At 38.9% G+C, this 26,501-nt stretch overlaps 1 protein-coding gene across 4 annotated transcripts in view; it reads right to left on the bottom strand.

Moving 5' to 3' along the window:
* rai14 (retinoic acid induced 14) overlaps nt 1-23,179 on the bottom strand; it is a 57,064-nt gene extending 33,885 nt beyond the window's left edge. Inside the window, exons 1-2 of one of the 4 annotated variants that reach the window (XM_047805623.1) lie at nt 23,133-23,179; nt 20,431-20,502 (exon numbers count right to left, since the gene is read on the bottom strand). In XM_047805623.1, the coding sequence (XP_047661579.1) occupies nt 20,431-20,466 (36 nt within the window). In that variant the 5' untranslated portion in view covers nt 20,467-20,502; nt 23,133-23,179. Of the gene's footprint in view, nt 1-20,430; nt 20,503-22,965 lie in introns of all 4 variants that reach the window. The other 3 variants (XM_047805624.1, XM_047805622.1, XM_027139936.2) reach the window with 3 other exon arrangements.
* Between the last annotated feature and the right edge of the window lie 3,322 nt (nt 23,180-26,501).

The raw sequence follows: 26,501 nt of genomic DNA, 5'->3' as shown, positions 1-26,501 counted from the left end.
GGGATGTCCATGCAGATCCATCCCCAACACAGTACACCACCAGGCCAACGAGACTTCAACCAGAGGTAGAACATCAGGATAGATCAGGTAGGTCTGGAAAGAAGACACTTAATATGTGTGAAGGCTAGATGTAGTTCAGAGGTACTGAATCCTACAAAACAAAATAAAGACTCGGTGTGCATTTAAATAGTGGGTAAGAATGGAAAAATATCTTGTGTGAAACATGCTTTCAGTGTGAATTAATTGGGGTTTGCAGATATCTGGGACAGCGCTCCCTTACTTCAACAAGCCCTTTGTCTTCTCCCACAACCTGCAATCAGTGCCTGCTCAGCAATGCAGGAGGTCCTTTTCCAGAAACTTCAAACTAACCGTCCCTCACTGAACTTCCAGTCTTAATCTGCACAACAAAATCAGTCTAAATCTTTTTTGCTTTTTGTGCACTTTGATATTAAGTTGCATAAAGTATAGAAGAACTCCAAACTCACTCCTGAAGGAATTTCCCCATGCAGACATTTCCAGTTTCTTTTAAACAAAAATAAGGCTTTGCGAAACAAATCTCTTTTAGTCACGCATTGCACATCCCTCTCCCATCTCACTTACTGTAGCTAGTTTAGAGTCAAATCACCACGTGCCACTTCAAAGCTCCAAAGCGATTTCGGCTGAGTCAGCAGCTCATCCAAACACATGCAAACTTGCAAAATTCTATAACTGACATGTCCATAAATACTGTAATAGGATACACAGATGTATTGCTCAGTTATTGCACCAGAGAATATATATATGCAACAGTAGCCTCAGCACAATCTGTGCATGTTAACTGGTGTGCAATTTACGTCACTACTGAAATATAGTTAGAGTGAATCTAAACAGCTTTACAAAGCAAAATACAGTATGGTGATGCCACCGAGGGAGGATTCACACACACACACACACACACACACACACACACACACACACACACACACACACACACACACACACACACACACGCTTATGCTAAATCGGCACCCATGTGCTCTTACCCTAACCCTTACATTTTTAGCAACATTAGCCTCATGGCTGCAGTGGAAAGCAAGAAGTGGCAATATTCAGACGCCGGACATGTATGATCACCTGGGAAACTATTCCTTTAACAAAAACAGCATTTGTGCTGAAGTCTCTGATTTCTGCACATGAATGAAAGCCAAGTGGATCAAGTGCTCATAAAGCTCCGATGCAGCGTGTGAACCAGTCGAAGAACTGCTCAGCTTTCAGACCAGCAGCTACTTGTATTCCCAGCACTGAGGCTTGAGAAGGGACCAAGCTTTGACCTGGTTATGTCTCCTTCATGCTCACTTTCACTTGAGTGCTAAAAAAATCAGGTGGTAAAACATTCATACAAACTGCTGAACTTTCAAACTCTCGATGTGAGGCAGGAAAAGCTAGCGGTGAAGAATAAAAGTAAGTTAAGTAAGTGGCTCATACAACAATCACAATGTTGTGCTGAAAATGTTACGTCTTCCAGCGAGCCTGCTCACTACATCTGAATATTCATATCCAAGGCCCATTTTTTTCGACTTACAATTGCTTCGCGTTGTAATTTAGCCAGATAATTTTTCCCCCAATTCCAATTTAATTATAAAGGCAGTCATGTCAGTGGCAAGGACAAACAGTGAGATGAATAAGCCTGTGTATCAATATGAGAAAAGAAAAACAAGCTTTATAAGAGATCATGGAGTGTTTTTCTGCTTGGGGAACAAATTAAGGATTTATTTAATGCTTCGTGTTGGAAACAGCTTATTTCATCACACATCTTAAGTAAATAATTACAAAGCTGTGTGTATCATTCTAAATCTCATGGCTGTGATTAATAAGCGAATAAAAGAATTTCAATAGAATGGTAAGAACCACAAAGCTCAATACTAGCCTTGTAACTGCTTATAAATACCACAAAATGAAATCCGGTGCAAGTAAAATATCCTTGTAAAAGTTCTCTATTAATAAAAGTGTTGCTAGGAGATTGTTACTAAGCCTATAGTGGAGGAAATGGAGGAAGTGAGAAAATGGCAATAAGGCGGAAAGATTACATTTAATAATCACAAGGATTAGTGCCTTGTTTTGCAATGTTAATATATCTCCCTCTTTATATTCAGTTATTTTTGATATGAGAATTAATTCATGAAAATTTTTTTGTTTTTTACAATTTTAGACAGAAACGTCAAAATGAAAGACAAAAAGAAACTTCTTATAAAGTCCCTAGTAAAGAGTAAATAGAATTAAATGTAGACAAAAAAAAATGATGTATGTATGAAGTAATTCTTGTGTGACTTTTAAAAAGAGAACATTTCATCATTGTAAAACATGGCACTAATCCGTGTGATATTTAACATGTGGTCTTCTCAACTTTCCACATTGTCACCCGTTCCTGAGAGCGAAAGTGTGTTAAATCTCCATTAAATCTCATTAGTAGAGCTAGAGCCATGTGGCATGATGATTAAAATACAGCCAGAGGCAGAAGCCAAGCGTCCTGCATTACCTCTCAGCTCTCTGTTTGAGACCTGGAGACATGTCTCTTGAGAACCACAGAGAAAAGAACCATGGAGAACTGCAGTGGAGGCCTGGAGAAAGCCTCAGATAAACGACAGCTGTTAAAATCGCTCCAGATTACCCAAAAGCCTCAGCCGTTTGTCCTGAAGTTAACTGCAAAAGCAGTCCGAATCTCATGGAGAAGCCATGTGAGCTCCCAGAATAAAAGCTTGGTGTAAAACTGCTGCGTTAACACATACCAGAAAAAATCTTGCTCAGTCTCAGACAGAGAACATTCACCATGTAACATGCACACACAACTGGAGCAGGAAATAAATGCACTCTACTTGTTAGTTTTATTAACCTCATTACTTTTGCTCTAATGGAATTTCTCATTTTACTGTACTTCACTGACTTGATGGGGATTGCTTTCTAAAGTCCTTATTCACATTTCTGAGCTTCTATATGCAAATCTACACAAACCCAATTGTAGCATTTATTTATTTTTTTTTTTAAGAACACCAATCATTGTGTAAATGCTCCTGAAAATGATTTCAAAATAAATTTGTCTGAATAGAGGGTACACACTTTATTTTTGGGCAAACTGTCCTAAATGTTGAGTTCTCCATGCCATTTAGTAGCAGTCCAAGTTCAACATCACACCAGGAAATCTACTGAAAATCCATTAATTTATTGGTCACCAGAAGCTCAGAAGTTCGTACCCAAACGTACTGTGAGGGTCTGCTGGGAACGTTTGACAGAGTCTCCGGTCAGAGCGATCTTCAACTCCCACCTCCAACAGAGCTTCAACCAGATCCCGAGGGAGGTTGGAGACATTGAGTCAGAGTGGACCATGTTCTCAACCTCCAGCTGTGGCCGTAAGGTCTCCGGTGCCTGTCGTGGTGGCAATCCCCGAACCTGGTGGTGGACCCCGGAAGTAAGGGATGCCGTCAAGCTGAAGAAAGAGTCCTATCGAGCATGGTTGCCTCGGGGGACTCCGGAGGCAGCTGAAAGGTACCGAAGGGCCAAGCGAGCTTCAGCCCGGGTGGTTACGGAGGCAAAAACTCGGGTCTGGGAGGAGTTCGGTGAGGCCATGGAGAAGGACTATCGGTTGGCCTCGAAGAAATTCTGGCAAACCGTCCGGCGCCTCAGGAGGGGGAAGCAGTGCCCTGCTCAAACTGTTTACAGTGGGAGTGGGAATCTGCTGACCTCGACTGGGGACATCCTCGGACGGTGGAAGGAATACTTCGAGGTTCTCCTAAACCCCACCGACATGTCTTCCACTGAGGAAGCAGAGGGCGGGGGCTCAGTTGTGGACTTGTCGATTCCCCAAGCTGAGGTCACTGAGGTAGTTGAGAAACTCCTCAGTGGCAAGGCACCAGGGGTGGATGAGATCCGCCCTGAGTACCTCAAGTCTCTGGATGTTGTGGGGCTGTCTTGGTTGACACACCTCTGCAACATCGCGTGGAGGTTGGGGACAGTGCCTCTGGACTGGCAGACTGGGGTGGTGGTCCCTCTGTTTAAGAAGGGGGACCGGAGGGTGTGTTCCAACTATAGGGGGGATCACACTCCTCAGCCTCCCCGGAAAAGTCTATGCCAGGGTACTGGAGAGGAGAATTCGGCCGATAGTCGAACCTCGGATTCAGGAGGAACAATGCGGGTTTCGTCCCGGTCGTGGAACACTGGACCATCTCTATACCCTCGCCAGGTTGCTGGAGGGTTCATGGGAGTTTGCCCAACCAGTTCACATGTGTTTTGTGGATCTGGAGAAGGCTTTCGACTGTGTCCCTCATGGTGACCTGTGGGGGGTGCTCTGGGAGTATGGGGTCCGGGGCCCTCTGTTAAGGGCTGTCCGGTCCCTATATGAACAGAGCAGGAGTTTGGTTCGCATTGCTGGCAGTGTCAGACTTGTTCCCGGTGCATGTTGGACTCCAGCAGGGCTGCCCTTTGTCACCGGTCCTGTTCATTACTTATATGGACAGGATTTCTAGGCGCAGTATGGGGCCGGAGGGAGTTTGGTTTGGGGACCACAGGATTTCGTCTCTGCTTTTTGCAGATAATGTTGTCCTGCTGGCTTCCTCAAACCAGGACCTTCAGCGTGCACTGGGACGGTTTGCAGCCGAGTGTGAAGTGGCAGGGATGAGAATCAGCACCTCCAAGTCCGAGGCCATGGTTCTCAGTCGGAAAAGGGTGGCTTGCCCCCTTCAGGTTGGTGGAGAGCTCCTGCCTCAAGTAGAGGAGTTTAAGTATCTTGGGGTCTCGTTTACGAGTGAGGGAAGGATGGAGCGGGAGATCGACAGGCGGATTGGTGTATCTTCTACAGTGATGCGGTCGATATACCAATCTGTTGTGGTGAAGAAAGAGCTGAGCCACAAGGCGAAGCTCTCTATTTACCGGTCAATCTACGTTCCCACCCTCACCTATGGTCATGAGCTTTGGGTCATGACCGAAAGGACGAGATCCCGGATACAGGCGGCCGAAATGAGTTTCCTTCGCAGGGTGGCTGGGCGCTCCCTTAGAGATAGGGTGAGGAGCTCGGTCACTCGGGAGGAGCTCAGAGTTAGAGCCGCTGCTCCTCCACATCGAGAGGAGTCAGCTGAGGTGGCTCGGGCATCCGTTTCGGATGCCTCCTGGACGCCTCCCTGGGGAGGTGTTCCGGGCATGTCCAACCGGGAGGAGGCCCCGGGGAAGACCTAGGACACGCTAGAGGACTATGTCTCTCGGCTGGCCTGGGAACGGCTCGGTATTCCCCCGGAAGAGCTGGAGGAAGTGTCTGGGGAGAGGGAAGTCTGGGCATCCCTGCTTAAACTACTGCCCCCGCGACCCGGCCCCGGAAAAGCGGTAGAAGATGGATGGATGGACAGAAGCTCAGAAAAAAAAAGGAAACAGTTTAGAATGTACAACTAAATATTATATGGTTATATACCCAGTAAACTACCCTACCATACTACCATACAGTCAGATTGGACTATTTACAGTTACAGATGCCTATGAATAGTCAAAAATACTATGCAACTATATAGAATCTGTATTAAGAATATAAAAAAATAAAATAGAAAAAATCAAGTCTAAGTTCATGAGGCAGATTTGAATGTCTTTTGTTACAAACTCCTAAATGAAGGCCCTATGAATCAAGTTTGGGAACAACTTTTCCAAGAAATAATATGCAATACAGTTCCAATTATTAGCATTAGCAGACATAATGACTAACAAACAAATGCTAACTATCCAAGAATCCACATACATGTGTTAGAAAGCTGGATTTTCTGGACAACTTCATCCAGAATTAAATATCCATCACCACATCCCAGCATTCTGACCCTCCTAAACGCAACCCAAGAACATTTTGTGCTGGAATGTGTCTGTTCTCCCCCAAAACACCATCCTCTAACAGCCTCTACAGACATTCTGGCTAAGCTGGAGAGCTCTTGGGAGATGTTCCACAGCGCCATGCTGAAGATTGATGAGGATCAGTTTACAGGAGATGTGGTGCAGCCTCAGAGAGCGTGTGGGTCACAATCGAGCAAATCACGAGCTTATGCCTGTAAAGGCAAAAGAATGAAGTGCTAAAAATAGATGTTTTTCCCCCCTTGGCAAGCATTAGGCCATGTCTTGCATTCTTATGGAGACCTGAACTGGTCCAAAGAGCTCATTTTCACAGAAATAGCCTTCTCTGTTCTAATAATAGACTGGAAAATAGTTTGATTTGAATTCCCAGTAGACAAAATAATTTTATTTTCTGCTACTCTAAACACATTATGACTGCATCGTTAATGCATTTAAACCTCCTGGCAAAGACTGAAGAAATATATATTATTATTGCCAAGAAATAATATATATACTGCCAAAAACACTTGAGTACTGAATATTATGTTCCAAAACCATGGGCATTATTATTATTATTGAGAAAGTGTTCCAGTAGATGTTGGACTGCAGCTGTGGGGATTTGTGACCAAGTGCACAAGGCTGGGCAACAATGTCGAGAGAAACCTGGATTAATCAGCAGGCACCAAACCTGACCTGAATGAGAGACTAAATGCTGCACATATAAACATTGGGCATCATTTATCAATCAAATAAGAAAATTACGAAAATGTTCCTCCCAAGCATGACGTGCCAAATCTTCCAGCCTTTTCTAAAAATACAAAATTTACATGTCAATCTGCGTGGCAACAATTTGTGAAAGATCTACTTACAGTACGAGTGTTTTGGTTTGGTGTCCACAAACTTATGGCCAAAATATATTCGCAAACACTTTCTATTTGTAATTAAGGCTATGTATTAGACTGGAACAGCACAATGATGATACTGAGAGACTGTCAGAGGTGATGTAGGCACAGCATTCTGTTTAATGGGACCAACACTGTTCCTGTTTTATCCCAGAGCTAAAAGTGACATTTTAGTTGAAAGCCAAATTACAGACTCACTGAAGGGTAAACAAATCATACATTTATTGGCTAGCCTACTGAGCAACTAAAAGTTTCAGTTTCAGTGTGTGGCCTAGTCGATTTTCTCGTATGGAACACTTAGCTTTTATTAAATAGTGTCAACTTGTCACTAGGGTGAATTTAACACTATTCATGAACATGTCTGCTTTTGAGTTTCTGGATTATACTTATTAAAGCGTTTTGAGTGCCACACTCTCCCATGTAGTTTGCAAAGACTGGCTGGTTTGTCTGGTTTTTCGATCTAGTTACTAATAGTATATTTGCATATTAGGGAAATCATCACGCATTCGACTAGAGGGTAATAGCCCTCAAATAGATCAAGCTAATGAAGACATTTATTACTACACCTTAATTCCTTAGCAATATGCTAGTTTTAGTGAAAAATTATAAAAACTAAACACTTTGGGGCCAAATTGAGTGAGATTTAGTTACAAGCGAGACACTAACTGAATCGAACATTCAAGTTTCATGTTGATCGCTTACAATTAACCCTGTCACACACTATCTGAAATCTGATTGGCTGATGGTGACCATGCTTTTCAGATAATTAGTCCACTTAAAAATAAGTACATAGATGAACCACACCAAATTTCACGGTTCATGAGAAACAGCTATACGAACTATTTCTTCCACTTTTTATGACCCCGCCCTAGATGCCATAAAGTCTTTGGATTTTCTTCTCGATAACCCATTCATGTTTTGCGTAAATAAGGTTAGAATTGATTGAGGAGTTTGACACTAAATATGAGAAGACAGGCCAACAAGTCAAATTTGCAAGGGAAGGTTTTACGCAAATTCGGATTAAATTCTAAGTGGGTGGAGCTTAATAGTTCTTTAAGGCTTTTTTGTCAGGGAAAACGTAAAAAAATTGAGGTTTAAAAGCGCCACCACTGGGCCGATCGGATAGACCTAGCTTGCCCGAGTAGCAAGAGAAAGTGTTGTCTATGCTTTTAATACTTATGGTTTGCAAAGGACTTTTTAAATTGAAAAATGTAAATTTATTTTAGCATTTATTGTATGTTAATTGTTTAAGTGTGTGGATATTGCTGGAATTTGTGAATTTCCCACTGCAATGAATAAAGTATTAAAGTATCTATGTATGCAAGTATGCATCCATCTATCCATCCATCTGGGTTTGTCTGCATCATCATTTTGATAATGATAAGGATGAAGTTTCCTAATGGCAAAAGCATTCCAGCTTTCCACCCTTAAATACAAGTTAGTATTTGTAAACTGTGGTTTTTCACCAATATAACAAAACTAAACAAATCTTTAAACTCCTTTGACCCCATTTTGAGAACCACAGCTCTAGGGCCTCTAGCAGGAAATCCACAGTGAGGGGTTCATCTGCTCCATAAAAAGATAGAGCAATGACATTTTGATATTTATGAGGGCCAGGAAGGCACAGTTAGGGAGTATGACATCACGTGTGAGCAATCAACTGGATTTCCTAAATTGGTGTCTGGCGTCTGAATGTGTCATGCGTCACGGAGGAGGCACGGTGCGAAACTCTTTAACATGTCCAAACTTCCCAAAAACCCGTGCTGAGAAGTTTGGAGACGGTGATTCATACAGCAGCACTAAAACCAGAGCATGAATTGTGTCTCATCGGGAGGGTGTGGAAGTCAGGGAGTCTGAGAACCCATGGATAAAATTGCATTCTTTTCGATTTAAGACCAAATAAATTAAAAAACTGCATTTTGCATGAAGGCTTTCAAAATAAATGTCATTAAATTTTTTTTTCCCTAAAACTGGGTGCATAAAATCAATTTGCTTAATCCTTGTTTGAATGTTTCAGATCTCACCGAATACTACTACAAATGCAAATTTCTCCTAAATATTTTGGTGAAATAACTCCAAATAGTGTATTGTATATTAAGAATATAGAAGAATTAAGAATTCGATATAAGAGCTTTACATTCCCTTATTTACCCAATGAACCATTAAATAACTTTTTGTGTTGTGTTGTGTGTGTGTGTGTTGGGAGGAAGAAGAAAGATTATTTCATTTATAATCCAAAATAATGTCTTCTTTATACCTAAAACCTGGTATGCACTAAACGGTTAACTGTCTTAGCATGAATTCGTACTTGTACAGATAAATCAATTGCATTTTTTTATCTAGCTGTTTCATTAAGCTTTTAGTGAAACACACAGTATTGTTTTGTGTATGGCTGTGTATGTGACAAATACAATGTGAATTTTTGTATTCGAATTATTTGAACACTTTTTTTGGTTCTTATGGTTTCCTCTGTGAATGGGAAAATTCAAGAGTTCCTCAGAGGTTGCCCGAAGGTTCGTAGCTGTATATATACTGTGGAAGTACTTTTACAGACCTGATCATTCACACTAGTTTGTAAAAGGCTCTCAAGAGGATGAACTCATTTTCAAGAACGTATTGTGTGTATATTCAAACCGCTTTGAGAAAATGACCCCTCTGATTAAAGGCTGTTTCAAACATGGTTCCTGATTTGTAAGCGTCTACACGTATGACTAAACCAAACAAGCTACGTGGCTAACACCAAACGACAGCCTGTAGCCACCACTTAGCATGATGCACATGGAATCCAGCTCACTGGTGTCTGTCTACCAGGCTCCATTCAATGATGGTCTTTCAATTTGTCACATTTAATAAAATGAGCATTTATATTTCAGTTTTTCATTAAAACTCAATAAAAAGTTCCACACGGTGCTGCAGTATTCGGTATTCACTGATTAATTGGGGCTTCTTAGTTTTGCCCATCAGAAAGCGTCGTTACACACCTATAGAACCTTCTAGGTTGTAGAGCAAGTCAATGTGTTCATTCACGTGTCCCATGATTGACGCAGAGAAAGCACTTTGAGAATCGTTTTAGAAAATGAACCAGCAACATCTAGGGTTTTGTGTTATACACGCTAGGGTCATGTTACATGAGCTATGGTGTTATTCTGCAGTTTGTAAGCACTAATTTGCAAGTTTCCCCATTTTACCATCATGTCCCACCCCCATATGTTCTACATGGGATGTGGAAGCAAACAATGCTTCCATGTAAGACTGTCTTTAGCTTCTGTATTCCATGTTCAGGCCTACTGGGAAAGATCTTCTACTAATTAACTTTAAAGATCGTGCAACATTTCAGCAACAGCAGCATGCACTAATGAGTAGCTTAGCAATGAGCTAGCTAGCTAATATTAGTGATAGCTATTATGTTAATGATTATTTTCTCAAAACAGTGACTGGGTCGGTAAATGTTATAAAATTAGTTTGGTTAATGTACAGACACGGTGCTTGGTTAAAGCTTATATTTATGAAAACCCATTCAAAGAGTAGAGAGAGGGGATTTGATTTCACTCTGTAAACAGAGGACAAGCTGGTAGTTGACTAAACCATCATATGTTAACGATAATGTTCAAGGCAATAAGGCGTTTTTGTTGTTTTCACCATTTGTAGGTAAGGATTACAAGCTGCAACCTAACCTTGAACTGCACATTAGTACAGACCGTCTCTCCCCTCAGAGCTCTTCTGATCTTCTTCATTCTTAGTGTTAGCCTGAGGCTTGGACTCCAGGTTCTAGAATTAATTAGCTAGGCTTGTCCAGCTGTGCACGTATGACTGATCCCCACGCCAGACTTTATGCATAAGACGACCACCAGATGCTACGTGCTAATGAGCACCACTAGCACATCTGCAGGCGTTTAAGAGTGCATGAGAAATTGCGTTCATAATTTTTATTATTTGTTTTGCAAATGAGTGGATTGAGCAAACATTGCATTGTGATTAACGATGACTGCAAACAAGTGGTCAGCGATTAACATAACTTTGTGCATAGTACTAATTGGTGGGTATTTACTTTGAGAGATGTTAGCAGATTTAACAGTTGTGCCTCCTCAAATAAAAAATACTAACAACAAGAACGCTCCCAAATGAATAGCTAAACCAAATATGTGACAAATAGCAAACCAAAGCTAGCAACCACCACTTAGCAGTAGGAATCATGCTTATTGATGTCTACCAGTTTCCATTTATCAGTGCCATTTAACTTTCAGTCACTTTTAGTAAAACAGCAATTCCAAAAGACAATGTATAAAAGGCAAAAAAACAATTTTTTAAAACAGATTTTTTGCTTGCTTGCTTGTTTAAACAAACATTTGACCAAATATGCTAATGCAGTTGAAGGTTCTATATATATATATATATATATATATATATATATATATATATATATATATATATATATATATATATATATATATATATATATATATATATATATATATATATATATATATATATATACACACACCTGCTCATTCTCTATGTATTTCCATTCATTGTTTTGTTAACTGTATCTTTACCACACATCCAAATAAGGCAGGAAAAATGTGGATTTGCTTTCTTACATAAAGGTATAAGTATTCCTCATGAACTGTAACTGTTGATGCTATTTACAGAAATATTTTCAAGCTGTCAGGTCTTTATACCAATTTATTCACACCTGGTCCTGTCAATAAGAACGTTACTATTTCTGATGCCCTCATCACGGGGGTAAGAGCACAGACGCTCTCAAAGCTTTGCCCTCTTTAAGGTCAGCTCAGTAAATGGCGTCAATCCAGGACAACGGATAAAGAAGATTAGCGTCACATTGGACTGCTGAGCGCAGAGTGTGAGGGGAAATCTTATAGCCAGCTTAAAGTGCACCGCTGCTGAATTCTGATCAAGTGTTGGTTGGGGCTTTAGCCCAGCAGCTCTGACAGCAGTGCAGCTGCCAATCACAGCTTTATGGTAATGAACATCATCATTGGGACACTCCATAAAAACATTGATATGGTGACATTTGATTTATTTCTATCTTTTGAAGGAGTCTCCAGTGTCAGTGCATTGTAACAGTCAGAGGAAATTTCAAAATTTCTGGAGGAACTCCTTTATATTTCACTAATGCTATAAAAATCCATTATCCATTAACAAGAATGAAGTCAGGACTTGAAAAGAATTCACAGATTCCAAGAAGAGGAACTGAACAGTGTCTCACGTGTTTTAAAGCATGGACCCTAATTAATTGCTTTCAGCTTGACTGCATTCCAAATGAGAAGAGACGTGCACTCGGATGAGAGGCTGGAAACGATCTGACATTCCCAGGGCACAGGCCAGGAGGTTCAGGAAGGGAAAAAACATCCTAATTAATATGACAGGGTTTAATGACCCTAGGTTTATATTCAGCCGTCTGTCAACTGTTAGGTTTAAAAGACACTGTTAAAGAGCTCAAGCAGCATTGGTGGCATTCCCGGCAAATCCCTGACACAATGTTGACACACAAAAAAATACACCCACTGAAGGAACCAAAGTGCTCGCTGTAACATGTGATCGTGTATTTCACTTTAAAACATGAATGCCAGAGGCTTTCATGTGAAACATAATGAATGCTTGTCAGCTGTGACAACATTCCAAGGTCTACATGAAAAGAAGTTCTCAAAAGCAAAGAAATCAAGCAGAAATGGACCTAGTACGCGACGAGACAAGAAGCAAAATTAACCTAGAAATCGAAAGTTAGCCGCATTAGAAACTTTTAATCTACGCTGCTAAACCCCCTAGCAAACAGAACTACGTTGTAACTGTATATTTGGGTGGTCTAGATTTTTTGACGATGTATTTTGATGCTCGTCAATGAAAAGTGCTCATTAGAGTATCTGACAGACCTATTAATATTAGAAGCATCTAAAACTTGGGTGTGTCTCAATCAGCCTCCTAGTCCCCTAGGTGGTAAGTCAGTTTATAGTGGGCACAAAGTGGGGCTAACTACACACTAGGATACTGAAGACTTTCTAGAATTACTGGCGCGCATGGGCGTAAATCCCGGGGGGGACGGAGGGGTCATGTTTTCTTCATCTTGTACTGCAATCAGGATCATAGGCAAGCGAGTGGAGTTTTAAAAAGCATTCAACTAAAAAAAAAAAAAAAAAAAAAAAAAAGGATATATAGAATGTCAAATAAAGTTAAAAATCGCTAATGTAGGATGTAAATAATTATTTGAGGGCTAGAACAATACCGAGCTGTCGTCATTTCCAGTAAGGGAACTCAGTGACCAATAAAGCTCCCAGGTTTTTGTCGTGCATTGTGGGAGCAAACAGGCAGCTCTTATCATGGCCAACTCCCTGATTACTGAACTGGGGAGCTGATTGTTTTGCTGCTTTTTACTGTCTTGTATACCTTTCATTCAGGCATTGCTGGATTTGTTAATACAGAACCATACAAGTGATAGAATCTCTTATGTGTCAGCTGCACCTAAAACCAGACGTCCTGCGCTGGAAGCGAGGATCTCAGGCGTCCTTTCAGAGATGTCAACACATCTTATTCGTGACCCACGCAGGAGGTCGAGTGCAGCAGAATCAACACGGCTCGTATTCCAAACCAAACATTCGCTCAGGATGCTACATTTTACATGCACATGAAATATGATAGAGGGCTGTGAGAAAGTTTGTGCACCCTTTGGAATCTGGAGTCAAATTCTGAGAAGAATAATTTCAGAGATTTATGGAAAAGCTTTTTTCTTTTTTAAGAAAGGTTTAAAAATAAGACAACTAAATGTTAAATTCTCTTTGTCAAACAGTGCTTCCTCCATTTCCTTTCAAACTAGATCTCTAATGTCATTTTTTTATTCTTTCAGTACAGGACAAGCCTGCGGATGTTTAAATGTCATCCTTTGTGTTTTTTGTCACTCGTCTGGTGATGACGTGCACTTCTTCTCTCGGGTTTACTACGATACTCCATTCCTTTATGCGATTCTGACTCAGGATAGAAACAAACACGAGTACTTGGAGGATTCATAATGATAAGTCGTGGAAACACAAAAAAAATGAATGAATGTTTATTTCAGAATATTTCTAGTCTTACAATCCTATCAAAACATAATTTTCAGGGCTCAAACTTTAGCTCTAAGAACCTTGTAGTTTAAGGTCAAGGCTGATGTTCACTAAAACCTTTCAGAGAACAGACAAATGTCACATGCCTAAACTGAACAGAAATCACTTTTAAATACAAAATACACATTACTCAATACACCCTGTTATCCACTAGCCAATTAGCAAGATCAGATTAACAACTGGCCAGATCCAAGATCCAAATTCCCCAACAGAGATAATCTCTCTGACTATTAATGAAGTCTCCTGATACTGAGCTCATGTATTCACATCTTATGACCATCTTGTATCACAAAATATGACCAATGTCAACATTTGCTAGCAGTTATTATGTGACATAAGGCTAACCTATGAACAGACTGCATAAAACAACAGCAATCTAGATGTAATTCCTGGTTAATGATCAAAGTGAAGCAGTTCTCTGTGAATTGATCAAGAAAAGGAACTACAGAATCCTGAGCAAACATCTCCACATCAATCTCAGAACATTAGTAGCATCAAACGCAGGCTACGTTTAAAAATAAATACTCAGTGCTCGCTGAGGGGAAATACACCAATTCAATACACAGTCAGCACCGTAGAAACATCCTTTATTTACAGCTGTGAAATTAGACCTATCCTCTATTCCATGTAAGCGGACTAATATTAAATTGTTGATGCGCTTCATTTACAATTATCTTGTTAACTGTGTGTTCAAGTCTTCAAGGTTGTATCTCCATGTTGGGAAGTCAGAATTACGACATCAGGTGCGATCAGGTCAAGTGAGCTTTCTCCTAATGAACTCAAAAAAGATCAATAATAAATACTACAAAAAAAAAATTAATGAAATGTATCAGGTGCATTTAGCTTTTTATTTTTATCATTATTAATTACTATTATTATTTTATTCGTATTATTTCATTTTCATATTTTATTTTCCACTGTGTTATTTTAATAATTATTTTATTGTTATTTTTATTAATTTTCCATAGCAGCTGAAACTTTATATAATATTACACATTATATCTAAATAGCATTTCTTTCTGGTGCTTAAACTGCTTGAATTTCAACAACTTGCTGCATATCCCAACCGCATAATAACTGAAATCAAAGATGAGTCAGCATTTAATTTCAACAAATTCAGCGTCAACTACAGATCCATTAAAATTCCACTATGTTTTCCTAATGATACGACTACAACACATGGGAATTCAACGCTCAAGGACAATTCAGAGTTTCCGCTATGCTCCTTGTGCTGGCGTTCGTGTGGCATGATTTGAACACAGACAAACATGCATGCATACTTTTTGTGGCCACCAGTCAATCCTGTTTGAAAGATGATCTTGGCTTTGATTAATGATGAAAGCCAAATCGCAAACCTGTACTTATGTGCTCGGTCATCTTTACTGAAAATTCTAATCGACAAAGAGGTCACGATTGTGAAATCTGGAACTACAAAGCAAAGTGATCACATGCTATGATATTCATTCTATAACAATAAAAAAAAGTTTTGGATAATTCCAGCTAGCAGATCTCTACAGTTGAAACTGTCTTACTCACAGTCTTCAGGACAATTCAGCAAATTAAAAGTCTCATTAATAGATAAATGAATGCTTGGTTGAGAGTAAGCTGCAAGGGGTTCATCAAGGGATTTTCTTCTTAAAAGTAGGCTTATTCCATGAATTATTAAATATTAATAGTTAATGATTCTGAAAAAAAAATTCAAAAAAGAGTCACAACTTATAAATTAATTCCTGGAGTTGCCAGAAAAAAATATCAAAGTGTTGCAACTGCGAGAAATACATCAGAGATGACTCTGGAAATAATATAGGCAAAAATATTAAATAAATATTTTAAAAAAATCCTAAAATTGCTTCCAACAATAATAATAAAAAAATCTATAAATATTCTAAATAAACTAAAACTCTCACACCCTATTCCATTTAACTCGTAGTACATCCTATTTTTCCCCACTCTTCCTGTTCTGATTGGGTGCAGCCCCTGCCAATCACCATGTAACCGTCTTTCAGCTCGGATGTAATTCCAATTGATGCATCACAGCTGGTGTATGACATGAAAACTTCCTCTCGGTTTTTGTTATCTATTGATAGAAGGACTATCACTCAGATTAAAGCTGACTTTTTTCCAAAAATCATGAAATTTCCTTTAAAATAAATCCTTCTGTTGTGACTTTCCATTGATCTAAACCAAATGTTTCATGCACGGCTAGAACGCACCACAATAATGCTTTATTTGGTGCACATCTGGAACTAGTGTTTATTTACTTTGCCAGTATAAATTAACCAAAACCAAACAATTGTTTTGATGTTAATGAATAAGAATTCATCTGACACATGTTTAGTCTTCATTCAAACTTTACTTCCTGCCCAAAATAATAATAATAGCTGCATTTTGAGGATTTATAACCAAAAGGATACAAATACATTTATAAAAGTCACAAAGGAGATCTGTTTTTCTCATCCGACTCACTGTGTTCAAGTGCTGTGACGGAGGATTAAACGAACATTTCTGCAGTTAAAAACACGAAGAAAAACACAACAAGATACTTATGATGGTAAGAGTTATTGCACCAAAAGAGTCTTGATTGCTGTACCACATAAATACCACTAATAATTTGCCAACATGTTTATATTTTACATGATATTCAACTTTTATTTGTTTAGAGTTAACATTGCAAAAAAAAAAAAATAGCTCCTGTTCTTGCTTAAATTATAGCAGCTTAGCATAACATTCCCTTGGCAGAATCACACTTTCACTTATCTCCAGCTTCTTTCCTTAAATGTTAAAAAAATCTCTAATAGAAACCTCACCATATTACTGTATTTGTTTTCACTTGTCAACAACATATTTTAATATAGATCATATAATCAAATGAACACAAAATCAAGCTAAATATGTTATATAATGAGGATGAATCATAAATGAATCAAAATTACCACAGGTTTTCCACAGATTTTTAATGACAACACTCACTGTACGATTCACGTGTGGCGAACGCGTGTACACTGAAAGTAGGTTTAAAAGAAGAATCCTGTGTCTGCAATTTAGCCAATTCAAGTAGATTTCCATTAAAAAAGCGCAAAAAACTCAAAAAAAACAAAAAAAAAAACAAACAAACAAAGGTCGAATCACAAATTTTGAAAAAGGCCGCAGCAAAATGATGTTCATGGGCTGATTGATGAACAATGCATTGTACTTTTTTCTGTATCTGTTTCTGGTTACTGTTCCTAATTCTAGTATAGCAGCTATAAACAAAACTTTCCTCACCAGCCTCATCCTCTCTTATCTCCAGACTCTTTCCTTAAATAAATCTGCTGACAGAAAACCTCCCTGTGTTAATGACTATGTGCATTTCCTTGTTAAACAAAAGCACATATTGAATGTGTATTACGTAAACGAGTTCCAATGAACGAGGCGTTATTTATATTACTATATAAAAGATAAGTTATCGGTATTCATATAAACTCGTCATTCATGTTACAACCACAGCTATGCGATTTCAGCAGTCAGAGCTGCTACGTTCATGTTTCACAATGCATTTTTCCCTTCAATTTTCACCCCCTTTTACCCTTTCATTTTGCACCACACCTTTTTAAAGTGCTTTCGTTTAAATGCATGAATCCATGAGGGGGCCAAGATGCTGGAAAGCGGTCCACCAGAACCAGAGCCAAGCAACTTAAAGCTGTAGTAGTAACAATACAGACATTCTGTAACCTGCATCTAATATGTATAAAAAGCAGCATTACAGGATCGACTTGGCTTCTGGCTGCTCTCATTATTTCTACTGGCTTCACTGATCTCCTGTTTTGCCCGGAGAACTAATGTTTAGCCCAAAAAGAAATTCCACAACAATTTTGAGCTTAAACAAAACCCTCCATGAACAAAACCCAGAGGATATTTTTTTTTCTCAGTTTCATAGCTGTTCCTTTTCCAAACCATGCCCTGAGCCGCATGCTGCAGGAATGAGGCTTTTAAACTGGCAGCACACTCAAAGAAATCAAAGACAGAGGCTTCCTCTAGGAGCGTCCCAGCGTCTCAGCGTCTCGGCCTCCTTTAACCGCCGAGCTCAAATAAATTAGTTCAGTGTATCCATGGAGGGTTTACCATGTTACGCTTCCATATTAATTCCAGCTGCTGCTCGGTTGAACCCAAGCCTGTTTGGAGCAATTCACAACAAATAAAAGAAAAGGTAATACTCATGGGATATAACCGGAGCTCTTTAAAGGGAAAACACCAACAAGAAATCCTAAAAACATCTGGTTTCTATAATCATAAGACAGAGATTTTCTACTTGTTTAATCAGCCTTAATAATTTTAGTTAATACTTCTGATACTGATGAATGTGTAAAATGACAAAAACTACTAGATTCTGATTCGTCAGAAGCTCATGATAAATTGTCTATAAGAGCAGCTCAAAGATAATTGTTAAAGCTCTGAGACTAGAGACATCCCTAAATGTTAAACATCTCTGTACATATCATCTGTCCATTTTCTGTAGTGTTTATCCTACATGGGGTCACAGGGAACCTGGAGTCTATCCCAGGGGACACAGAACACAAGACGGTGAACCCCAGGATGAGGTGACAACCCATCGCAGGGCACAATTTCACAAACACACACACACACACACACACACACTCACTCACTCTGGACACTTTATAGATGCCAATCATTCTATAGTGTATATACCTGGGCAGGGGCAGGAAACCCAGCATAACCTGTAAAGCCACCCCCACCATATAATTTCACTCTGTTCAAATTAAGCTTAGGTTATAGGGAACATCCACAATACAATGCCCTGTTAATGACAAATTAATACAAGTGCCTTAATATTAACCTGCGCTGCTGTCAGCACTGTCGTCAGAATCCAGATTCCAGTAGTGTTGTAGAAGAGAGAGTGCGTGTTCAGCAATGCCTCACAGCTCCGTGGTTCTTGATTCGAACTTGAGCTCAGGTTACTGTCTGTATGGAGTTTCTGAGCATGTTCTCCCAGTGCCTGTGCAGGTTTTCTGGGTTTTCTGGTTTCTTTCCACCTCCCAAAAACATGCCAGGAAGTGAGCTAAGGCATGGGGAGGATGGGAATGTGTGCTTGCTGCCCTGTAATGGTTTGGCATCCCATCCAGAGTGCATTCCCATTTCACACCTAGTGTTCCCAGGAAGGACACTACATCGCTGGCCAGGCTTAAACAGAATCTGAAAGTGAGAGTAAATTTTTCTTTGGATCTTTACTAGTGGTATGTCTAAGCCACCCTTCTAACACCAGCGGCTCGTTCCGCTCCAGGCTTCACTTTTTTATTGAGCGCTGTGGTTTGTTAATCACACACACAGAACGTTGCCACAATCTTTACATTATGACCGAGCCTAAGCAAATTCCTCTGCAGCCACTGTGGTGTGTGATGATGCGTCATTATGGTCACTGAAATAACAGCTGAATCACCTGCGGTGGAAACTAGTCACTTCCTTTCAAATACTTTTCTCCCTTTTTTTGGAAGACAAAAAATTCCCAGTGTTGCAAAGACACTCCCAGGCACAACTCACTCTCTCTGTAACACACACACACACACACACACACACACACACACACACACACACACACACACACACACAGAGATGTTCAAGTAGCAGGAAACTGGCATACACTCCATTTCGGTTCAAACAGACATCGTTTTAAACAGTCTCTCTCCAATGGGATACATGAGTGTCAGACTCACAGTGGGTCTTTCTTATTTATTTAGGTGTCCATATTACATTTTCATAGCAGAATAATTGGCAATTATATTCATATTATAGCTCAAAATTACTAGAATATTCCAGTTCGGTGAGGCTTCATTCCAGCATATTTACTCAACTTTCATTCAACAAGAGAACTGAGGTTAGGGATATGAACAGGAACTGATTTCTTTTTCAAATATGTCCGAAAGAACGACTCGATTCCACATGAGACAGTCGCACACAAATACACAATACCACCATCATATTTGTCAAAAGCCCAGATAATCGGTGCATGCTGAATATCGTGTTTTATCTACAACGCCGGTGAATTCTGGATTCTGACCCAAGTCTAATAATGCCCATAATTTTTGTTGTCTAGTGTCACCACTCTGTAGCAGGTAGAGGTGAAGTCATAAAGTCTTCAGAAAAGAAAACGTTGTACATCTGAAGCGTTCCCCGGGTTTTGTCCATCCCATGCAAAAAGAAGCCTTTCCCCCCATTATTTAGAGTTTAAAACAGGTTTCTTATCGAACTCTTAAAAAAAATTGTCCATGTTTGATGTCCAAAATTCCATCACATTACCTCACACTCTCTCATCCATAAGAACTCCTGAAGAATATTTGTTCCAAGATTTCTGTGTATTCTGGTGTATTAATAGTTAATATAAAAATATCAAATATGTAATTGATTTTTATTCAGAGGTGCAAGAATAACATAAAAGATCATTGAGGACCACCAAAAGCATTAATTTCATCCAATTACCCACTCAAAAGACAACAATATAAGTTGACAGGATTATCAACAAACACACACACACACACACACACACACACACACACACACACACACACACACACACACATCATACTTACATCAGTCTTCCTGAACTTTGCTTTAAGGCTTTTCATGTTAGTCCATGCAGATTCCAACTAGTCCAGACAGGTCTGAAAAATAAATTCCAAGTTTGTTTATTGAAATTCTAACATCCAAAAACCAAGTACAGCAAAAGAAATTATGATGAAGCTGATTAATAGTACCAGATGATTGCAAGTTATATAAAGACAGGAAGCATCATTCATTCTCTAAAACAATTCTACATTGACTCACAATGTGTGGACTTTTACATGGTTTGTGTGTTTTTCATTAAAATTGATACCAATTTGGTTACAAAAAAAGGTTTTAAAAGCAGAAAACCGAAGAAGTTCAGTCTATAAAATTGCCCCTAGATACATAAAGAAAGTTTTGTGATCATGTTGTGGCATCAAGAATCTAATGATTTAAAGATCTGCTGACTAAACAATGAGGTTAAAGGGGCTCTAGGTAATGGAAAGGGTTTGGAGTGAAGAACCTGTACTCGGACATGTGAAGGGGCTGAAAATTCCTACTAGTGCCCCCAGGTTTAATGAGCTGTTGGGATTTCTTCATGCCATGCCATGTTTCATTATTGATTTACATTCTAATTAGTAGTATATTTTGCAATTAACTAAACCTAAACACAATCTGCATATTAATAATGGTAATGGGTAAGAACTGATGATCTGTTGGCATAATTTAATGAAGTGTAATAAACTATTCATATATTTCCAGCAATATATGTATGGTAATACAAACAACGAGAAAAAATTATCATTCTTTAATGGCACACACACATGCATATACATACATTATATATATATATATATATATATATATATATATATATATATATATATATGTTGTGTTTATATATATATTTATGATGTATTTATATATATATATATATATATATATATATATATATATACACACACACACACACACACACAATTTATATTTTATATAAAATAGACAACTGCACTGCATTTTATACAGCACTTCAGCTCAAATCACAACTTTGCACTTGCACTTCACTTATCACCTTTGTTTGATCCCAATCACTGACAACCATTGACAATGACCAATTACTGAACACAACTGTTTGAGAATGACCATTCAGTGATCACCATTGTTCCTAATAAGGAATCAATGACAGCCATTTTTTTCAACAACCAATCACTGCTCACCAATAGTCACAACAACCTATCAATAATAAACTGTTTTCACTAAATTGTTTGTATCTAGATGATCTTAAGAAGTAATTGTGTTCCGTTTTATAAATGATTCGGACATTCATTTAGAAGAGGCCAACCCTGTGAGGATCCTGAGGCACTAGAGATTATGGACTCTGCTTCATGAAGTTGGACTGTATATTTATAATCACACCCTCTAGTGTCACCCAAATGAGGATGAGGTTCCCTTTTGAGTCTGGTTCCTCTCAAGGTTTCTTCCTATTCTCTCTAAGAGTGTTTTTCCTCACCACAGTCACCTCAGGCTTGCTCAGTGGGGATAAATACAAACACATTTAAATACAAGTCTAATATTTAATATATTAATGTTCCTATAATATTGTGTATGTCCTATAATAATGTCTTGTATTGTGTTTCTTAAGTTCTGTAAAGCTGCTTTGAGACAATGTTCATTGTCAATAAATATGGATTAGACTGAATAATCAAAGCGAGACATTGCAAATATTCAACACAAATATCATTGTCTACTCTGATAACTATGTCTATTTTAAGCAGCATCAGAAAATCTACCTCATTCATGTCACACCCTCGCTGTGCAAAATAATCAGTGAATAGTGCTAATTTTGATGACTGATGTCATCTACATTTCTGGCATCTAGCAGACACCATAATCCAGAGTGACTTACAGTTTATTTCGGTTTATACAACTGAGCAATTAAGGGTGAAGGGCCTTGCTCAGGGGCCCAGCAGTGGCAGCTTCGTGGACCTGGGATTCGATCCCATGACCTTCTGGTCAGTAGTCCGACGTAGCTACCACATCCCTAGCAATTTCATATAGCAACTTCTAATGACTTTTGTTTTCATGCAATTCTATGTCTACAATCTGATCATTCCACCGCACTAAACTATACACAAAAGTAGACATGTTTTTAAAAAAAAAAAAAAAAAAAAAAAAAAAAAAGTTCTTGGTCGAATGCATTGTTTGCACAATTAGTGCATGTGAAGTTCACAGAGACTCATGCACATTAAAACACACGTTAAAACACAAGCATGGACTTGAGCTTGAGCTCATTGCTGATCCTAATGCATGAGTGGGAGAGTTACGTTTCCTCGGTTAACCCACAGATAAGCAAAGCAAACAAGCCTGTTTTCAGTACGAGCGCTCCTGATCCTGATCCTGATCCTGATCCTGATCCTGATCTGCTGTAACACTGGGCTCCAAATGACACCAAATATGCAAAGCGCACGGTTTCTACGAGCTGGTCATTCAGCGAACAGGATGTTACATGGTGTCCAACACTAATCAGATTTCGCGCAACAGTAAACACAAGTGTGTGTTGTTTCCAGAATCCGGACACTCACCCTCTTCACAAAAGTTGAACTTGGCCGGTTTTGTTGCAAACACACCCCGATGAGACACAGAGCTTCATATGGCACTGACTACTGCACTCATGTTATAATTAATTAGTATCGTTATGATGGGAACAATTATTGCTATCAAACTTTCCACACACGCATCTGATCCTAACCTCAAGCTCAGCCCATTCAAATGGCCGGAATCGGAGCACCGTCGCCTCTCATTGTTTCCCCCTGCACAGAGAAAGCTGTCACGTCCCAAAATGTCTCCTTGATCCTTATAAGAGTGCTCTATGTAGTGCACGAGACCGTGCCTTCTGCGCACAGGGCACTTTGTGTACACGTTTGGGATTTGGCCCGTGACGTCACCCGCGCCGTGACCTCGCGCGCACGTTGATAGAGTGAATAGTCGTTTAAAAATGTAAGTTTGTTTACATAAAACATTTCATTTGTTTATAGCTAACATACACACGATGGTTTGTAACCATAAATTAAAACAATTTTTTTGCATGTATTTTTGACTGAAGATCCACAAATCACAAATAATAAAATCATCTTTAAAATGAAATAACCCCAATTTTTGTCTCATTGACAGGTGCCTTTACTCTTCAGGTCATGCTGCTTAATTATTATAGCTTGTGTATTTGCATCCTTTTGTATTTCCAGCCCAAATAATTCTTTATTCATTCCCAATGTTTATATTAAACCTTGAAAGTAAAGTTAGTAAAGTTGTTTATTGTCTGGAGCAGGCTACATGCTAACAATTTATAAAACGTCTCTTTTATGAAATCATCGACTTGTCCTATCTTATCAAACTTTGTTATGTGGAGCTCAATAAATCAGTACAATATATATTTCTGCTTTATTACTGTAAGTTGAACAGAAGCATAAAACTACAGGAAACGGTTTCCGATAGGATCAAACATGCCTCCGGTTTTATGAAGCAGCAGGAATGGACGGGCAAAAAAGTGAAGTACGCATGCGCCATGAAAGGACCTGCTGGGGTGCATGAACCTGACTTAAGGAATCTTCAGCGATTAAACTGAAGGTCTCTCTCTCTCTCTCTCTCTCTCTCTCTCTCTCTCTCTCTCTCTCTCTATATATATATATATATATATATATATATATATATATATATATATATATATATATATATGTGTGTGTGTGTGTGTGTGTGTGTGTGTGTGTGTGTGTGTGTGTGTGTGTGTGTGTATGTGTGTGTATGACTGTGTGTCTCTGTGTGTGTGTGTCTCTCTGTGTGTGTCTCTCTGTGTTTGTGTGTCTCTGTTTGTGTGTGTCTGTGTCTCTCTGTGTGTGTGCCTCTATGTTTGTGTGTGTGTGTGTGTGTCTGTATGTCTCTGTGTGTGTCTCTGTGTGTGTGCCTCTATGTTTGTGTGTGTGTGTGTGTGTGTCTGTATGTCTCTGTGTGTGTCTCTGTGTGTGCGCACGAGTTAGCACGAAGTGCGCCGCAAAGTGGACATGGCAACAGAATGCAATTTTACTTGCATGCTGATAATCTAATCCAAACTTTTGCAGATCATTTAACTGTAAAGTAAATTCCACATACCTTTGATTGTTTCATAAACATTCTTTAAATATGTACACAAATAAATTGGTTATTTATATATAGTAATAGAAGTTTCTGTTCAGATGTTTCTGAACTTTTCAACTGCAGAACACATTAGGGTCTAAGCTGACATTATTTATAGGTGACATGTGTTGAGGTCTGGTGACAGTCAAAAGGGGGAATAACTATAAATATAACAAATATGAGAAAGGTGATTTCCAAACCTCTACCTAAATGGACTCCTTGCACTTTTGCTGATATCATCTGTGACTTCACCTAACAGTGAGCACATGAAGGGCAGCGGTAATAAGTAAAATCTCCCCATGGTCTTATTTACGGTCCTCTGTGCTGTCCAGGGAATCCATCAACCTGTGTGTAAATCAATGTAAAGTTAATGGCCATCAATATGAATATCAATTTACTAGTTATTTACTGGATTTAGTATAATGTTTAGTATAATAAAAAAGTGTTAAAGTGAAATAAGGATTGAAACAGCACTGTCTTCTACTGCGTATCTATATTTACATTTACAGCATTTGGCAGATGTCCTTATCCAGACTGACTTACTTTTTTAATCTCTTGTAGATATGGTGTTAGTTGGGGTAATAAAGTTTGTGTTCATTTCAATTATACAACAGTTCTATATCCTGTATGACAGGTCTCAAATAGCACCATGTAACAGATAATAGCTAAATAGCACTAAACATCTCAGCACTAAACATCACTTGCCTCATATCTAATATTTACACACGGTGTTATTCACAAGTGTAACCAAGTGTGAAAATTGATCAAAGGAGCTTTCATGAAAGTTATAAAAGTGAAGTGTCCTGTCATATCTCCTGTGACATTTCAATCATAAATTCTGGGCCACTTTATCTTCTCTGGTGCTGTTTAATGTTTAGATAGAGGGATAACCTCTTGACGAAGGTTTGCAGAAGTCATCCATCTTTAGATTTCACAACTGCCAAAGGCCATGAGGATTACAGGAACTTCTGGACATCCAATACAGCTTTATGGCAAGAGCTGGAGGATCCACAGCTCAGAACCTCCAACAGGGTTTAGAACCAGGTTTTGTGACTGAGCTGTGGATCCTCCAGAAGTGTTTGGGGTCAGGCTTTGAATCCACTAACAGTGCTTTGGGAACTGGTTTGTGGTTGTGATCAGTTATGGGTGCTCTAATTGTCTTTGTGAACTGGAGTTGGTTTCTCCAATTGGAGAAATCAAAGCCAGCAGCTGGTTATGGATTCTCTAGCAGAACTTCAGGAACTGGGTTTGTGTTCATCAAAATATGGTTTGTGTTCTTCAAAAGATTTTAGAGAACAGGGGTTTGGGAATGAGCCTTTGTCTATTAAGTTACTGTGTTTTGGTTCACCAGTCAGACTTATGGATTATGTATTCTCCATTAGAAATTTGAAACCTCCAACAGGCATGCTGGACTTCCAAAAGGTCTTTGTGAAATACATTGACTTGTGAACTTGGCACCACCATATGGAATTTGGGACTTTGAGTATTGAGTATCAGAGACCATCAAAAGATCCTGTGACCCCCAATACTGACTTCCTTACAAAGGACCTGACCAAATATTGTCACACTGCAACGCACTTCTCTGATCTCTCCCTCAGTATATTGTGCAGTGTTCTCTTCCACAATGAAACCAAAGTACACTGTTTACATTATGTGTTCAAGTAAACGCTGTGTATAATAAGATATCTCTAACTCACAACAATGTGGATGAATCCCACAATGCAGCATGATGTGAGATACAGTGCTTCCAGAAAGTATTCAACCCCATTCACATGATTATTTCACTTTTTGCTCTATTACAACATCAGATTTCAACATATTACTAAACCACTTTGTGTATCAATTATTTCTCCAAAGAAAGGAAATAAAAAAAAAAATAAGTAAAGTGTTCTAAGTCTAAACTGATACAGATTCATGAGTAGTTCATACACAATATGTCGAACAAGGAACA

The sequence above is a fragment of the Tachysurus fulvidraco genome, chromosome 21 (genome assembly GCF_022655615.1).
Source record: "Tachysurus fulvidraco isolate hzauxx_2018 chromosome 21, HZAU_PFXX_2.0, whole genome shotgun sequence".
Taxonomy (NCBI): domain Eukaryota; kingdom Metazoa; phylum Chordata; class Actinopteri; order Siluriformes; family Bagridae; genus Tachysurus; species Tachysurus fulvidraco.
The sequence above is the reverse complement of the archived record's forward strand: the minus strand, read 5'-3'. Positions and strand labels throughout refer to the sequence as shown.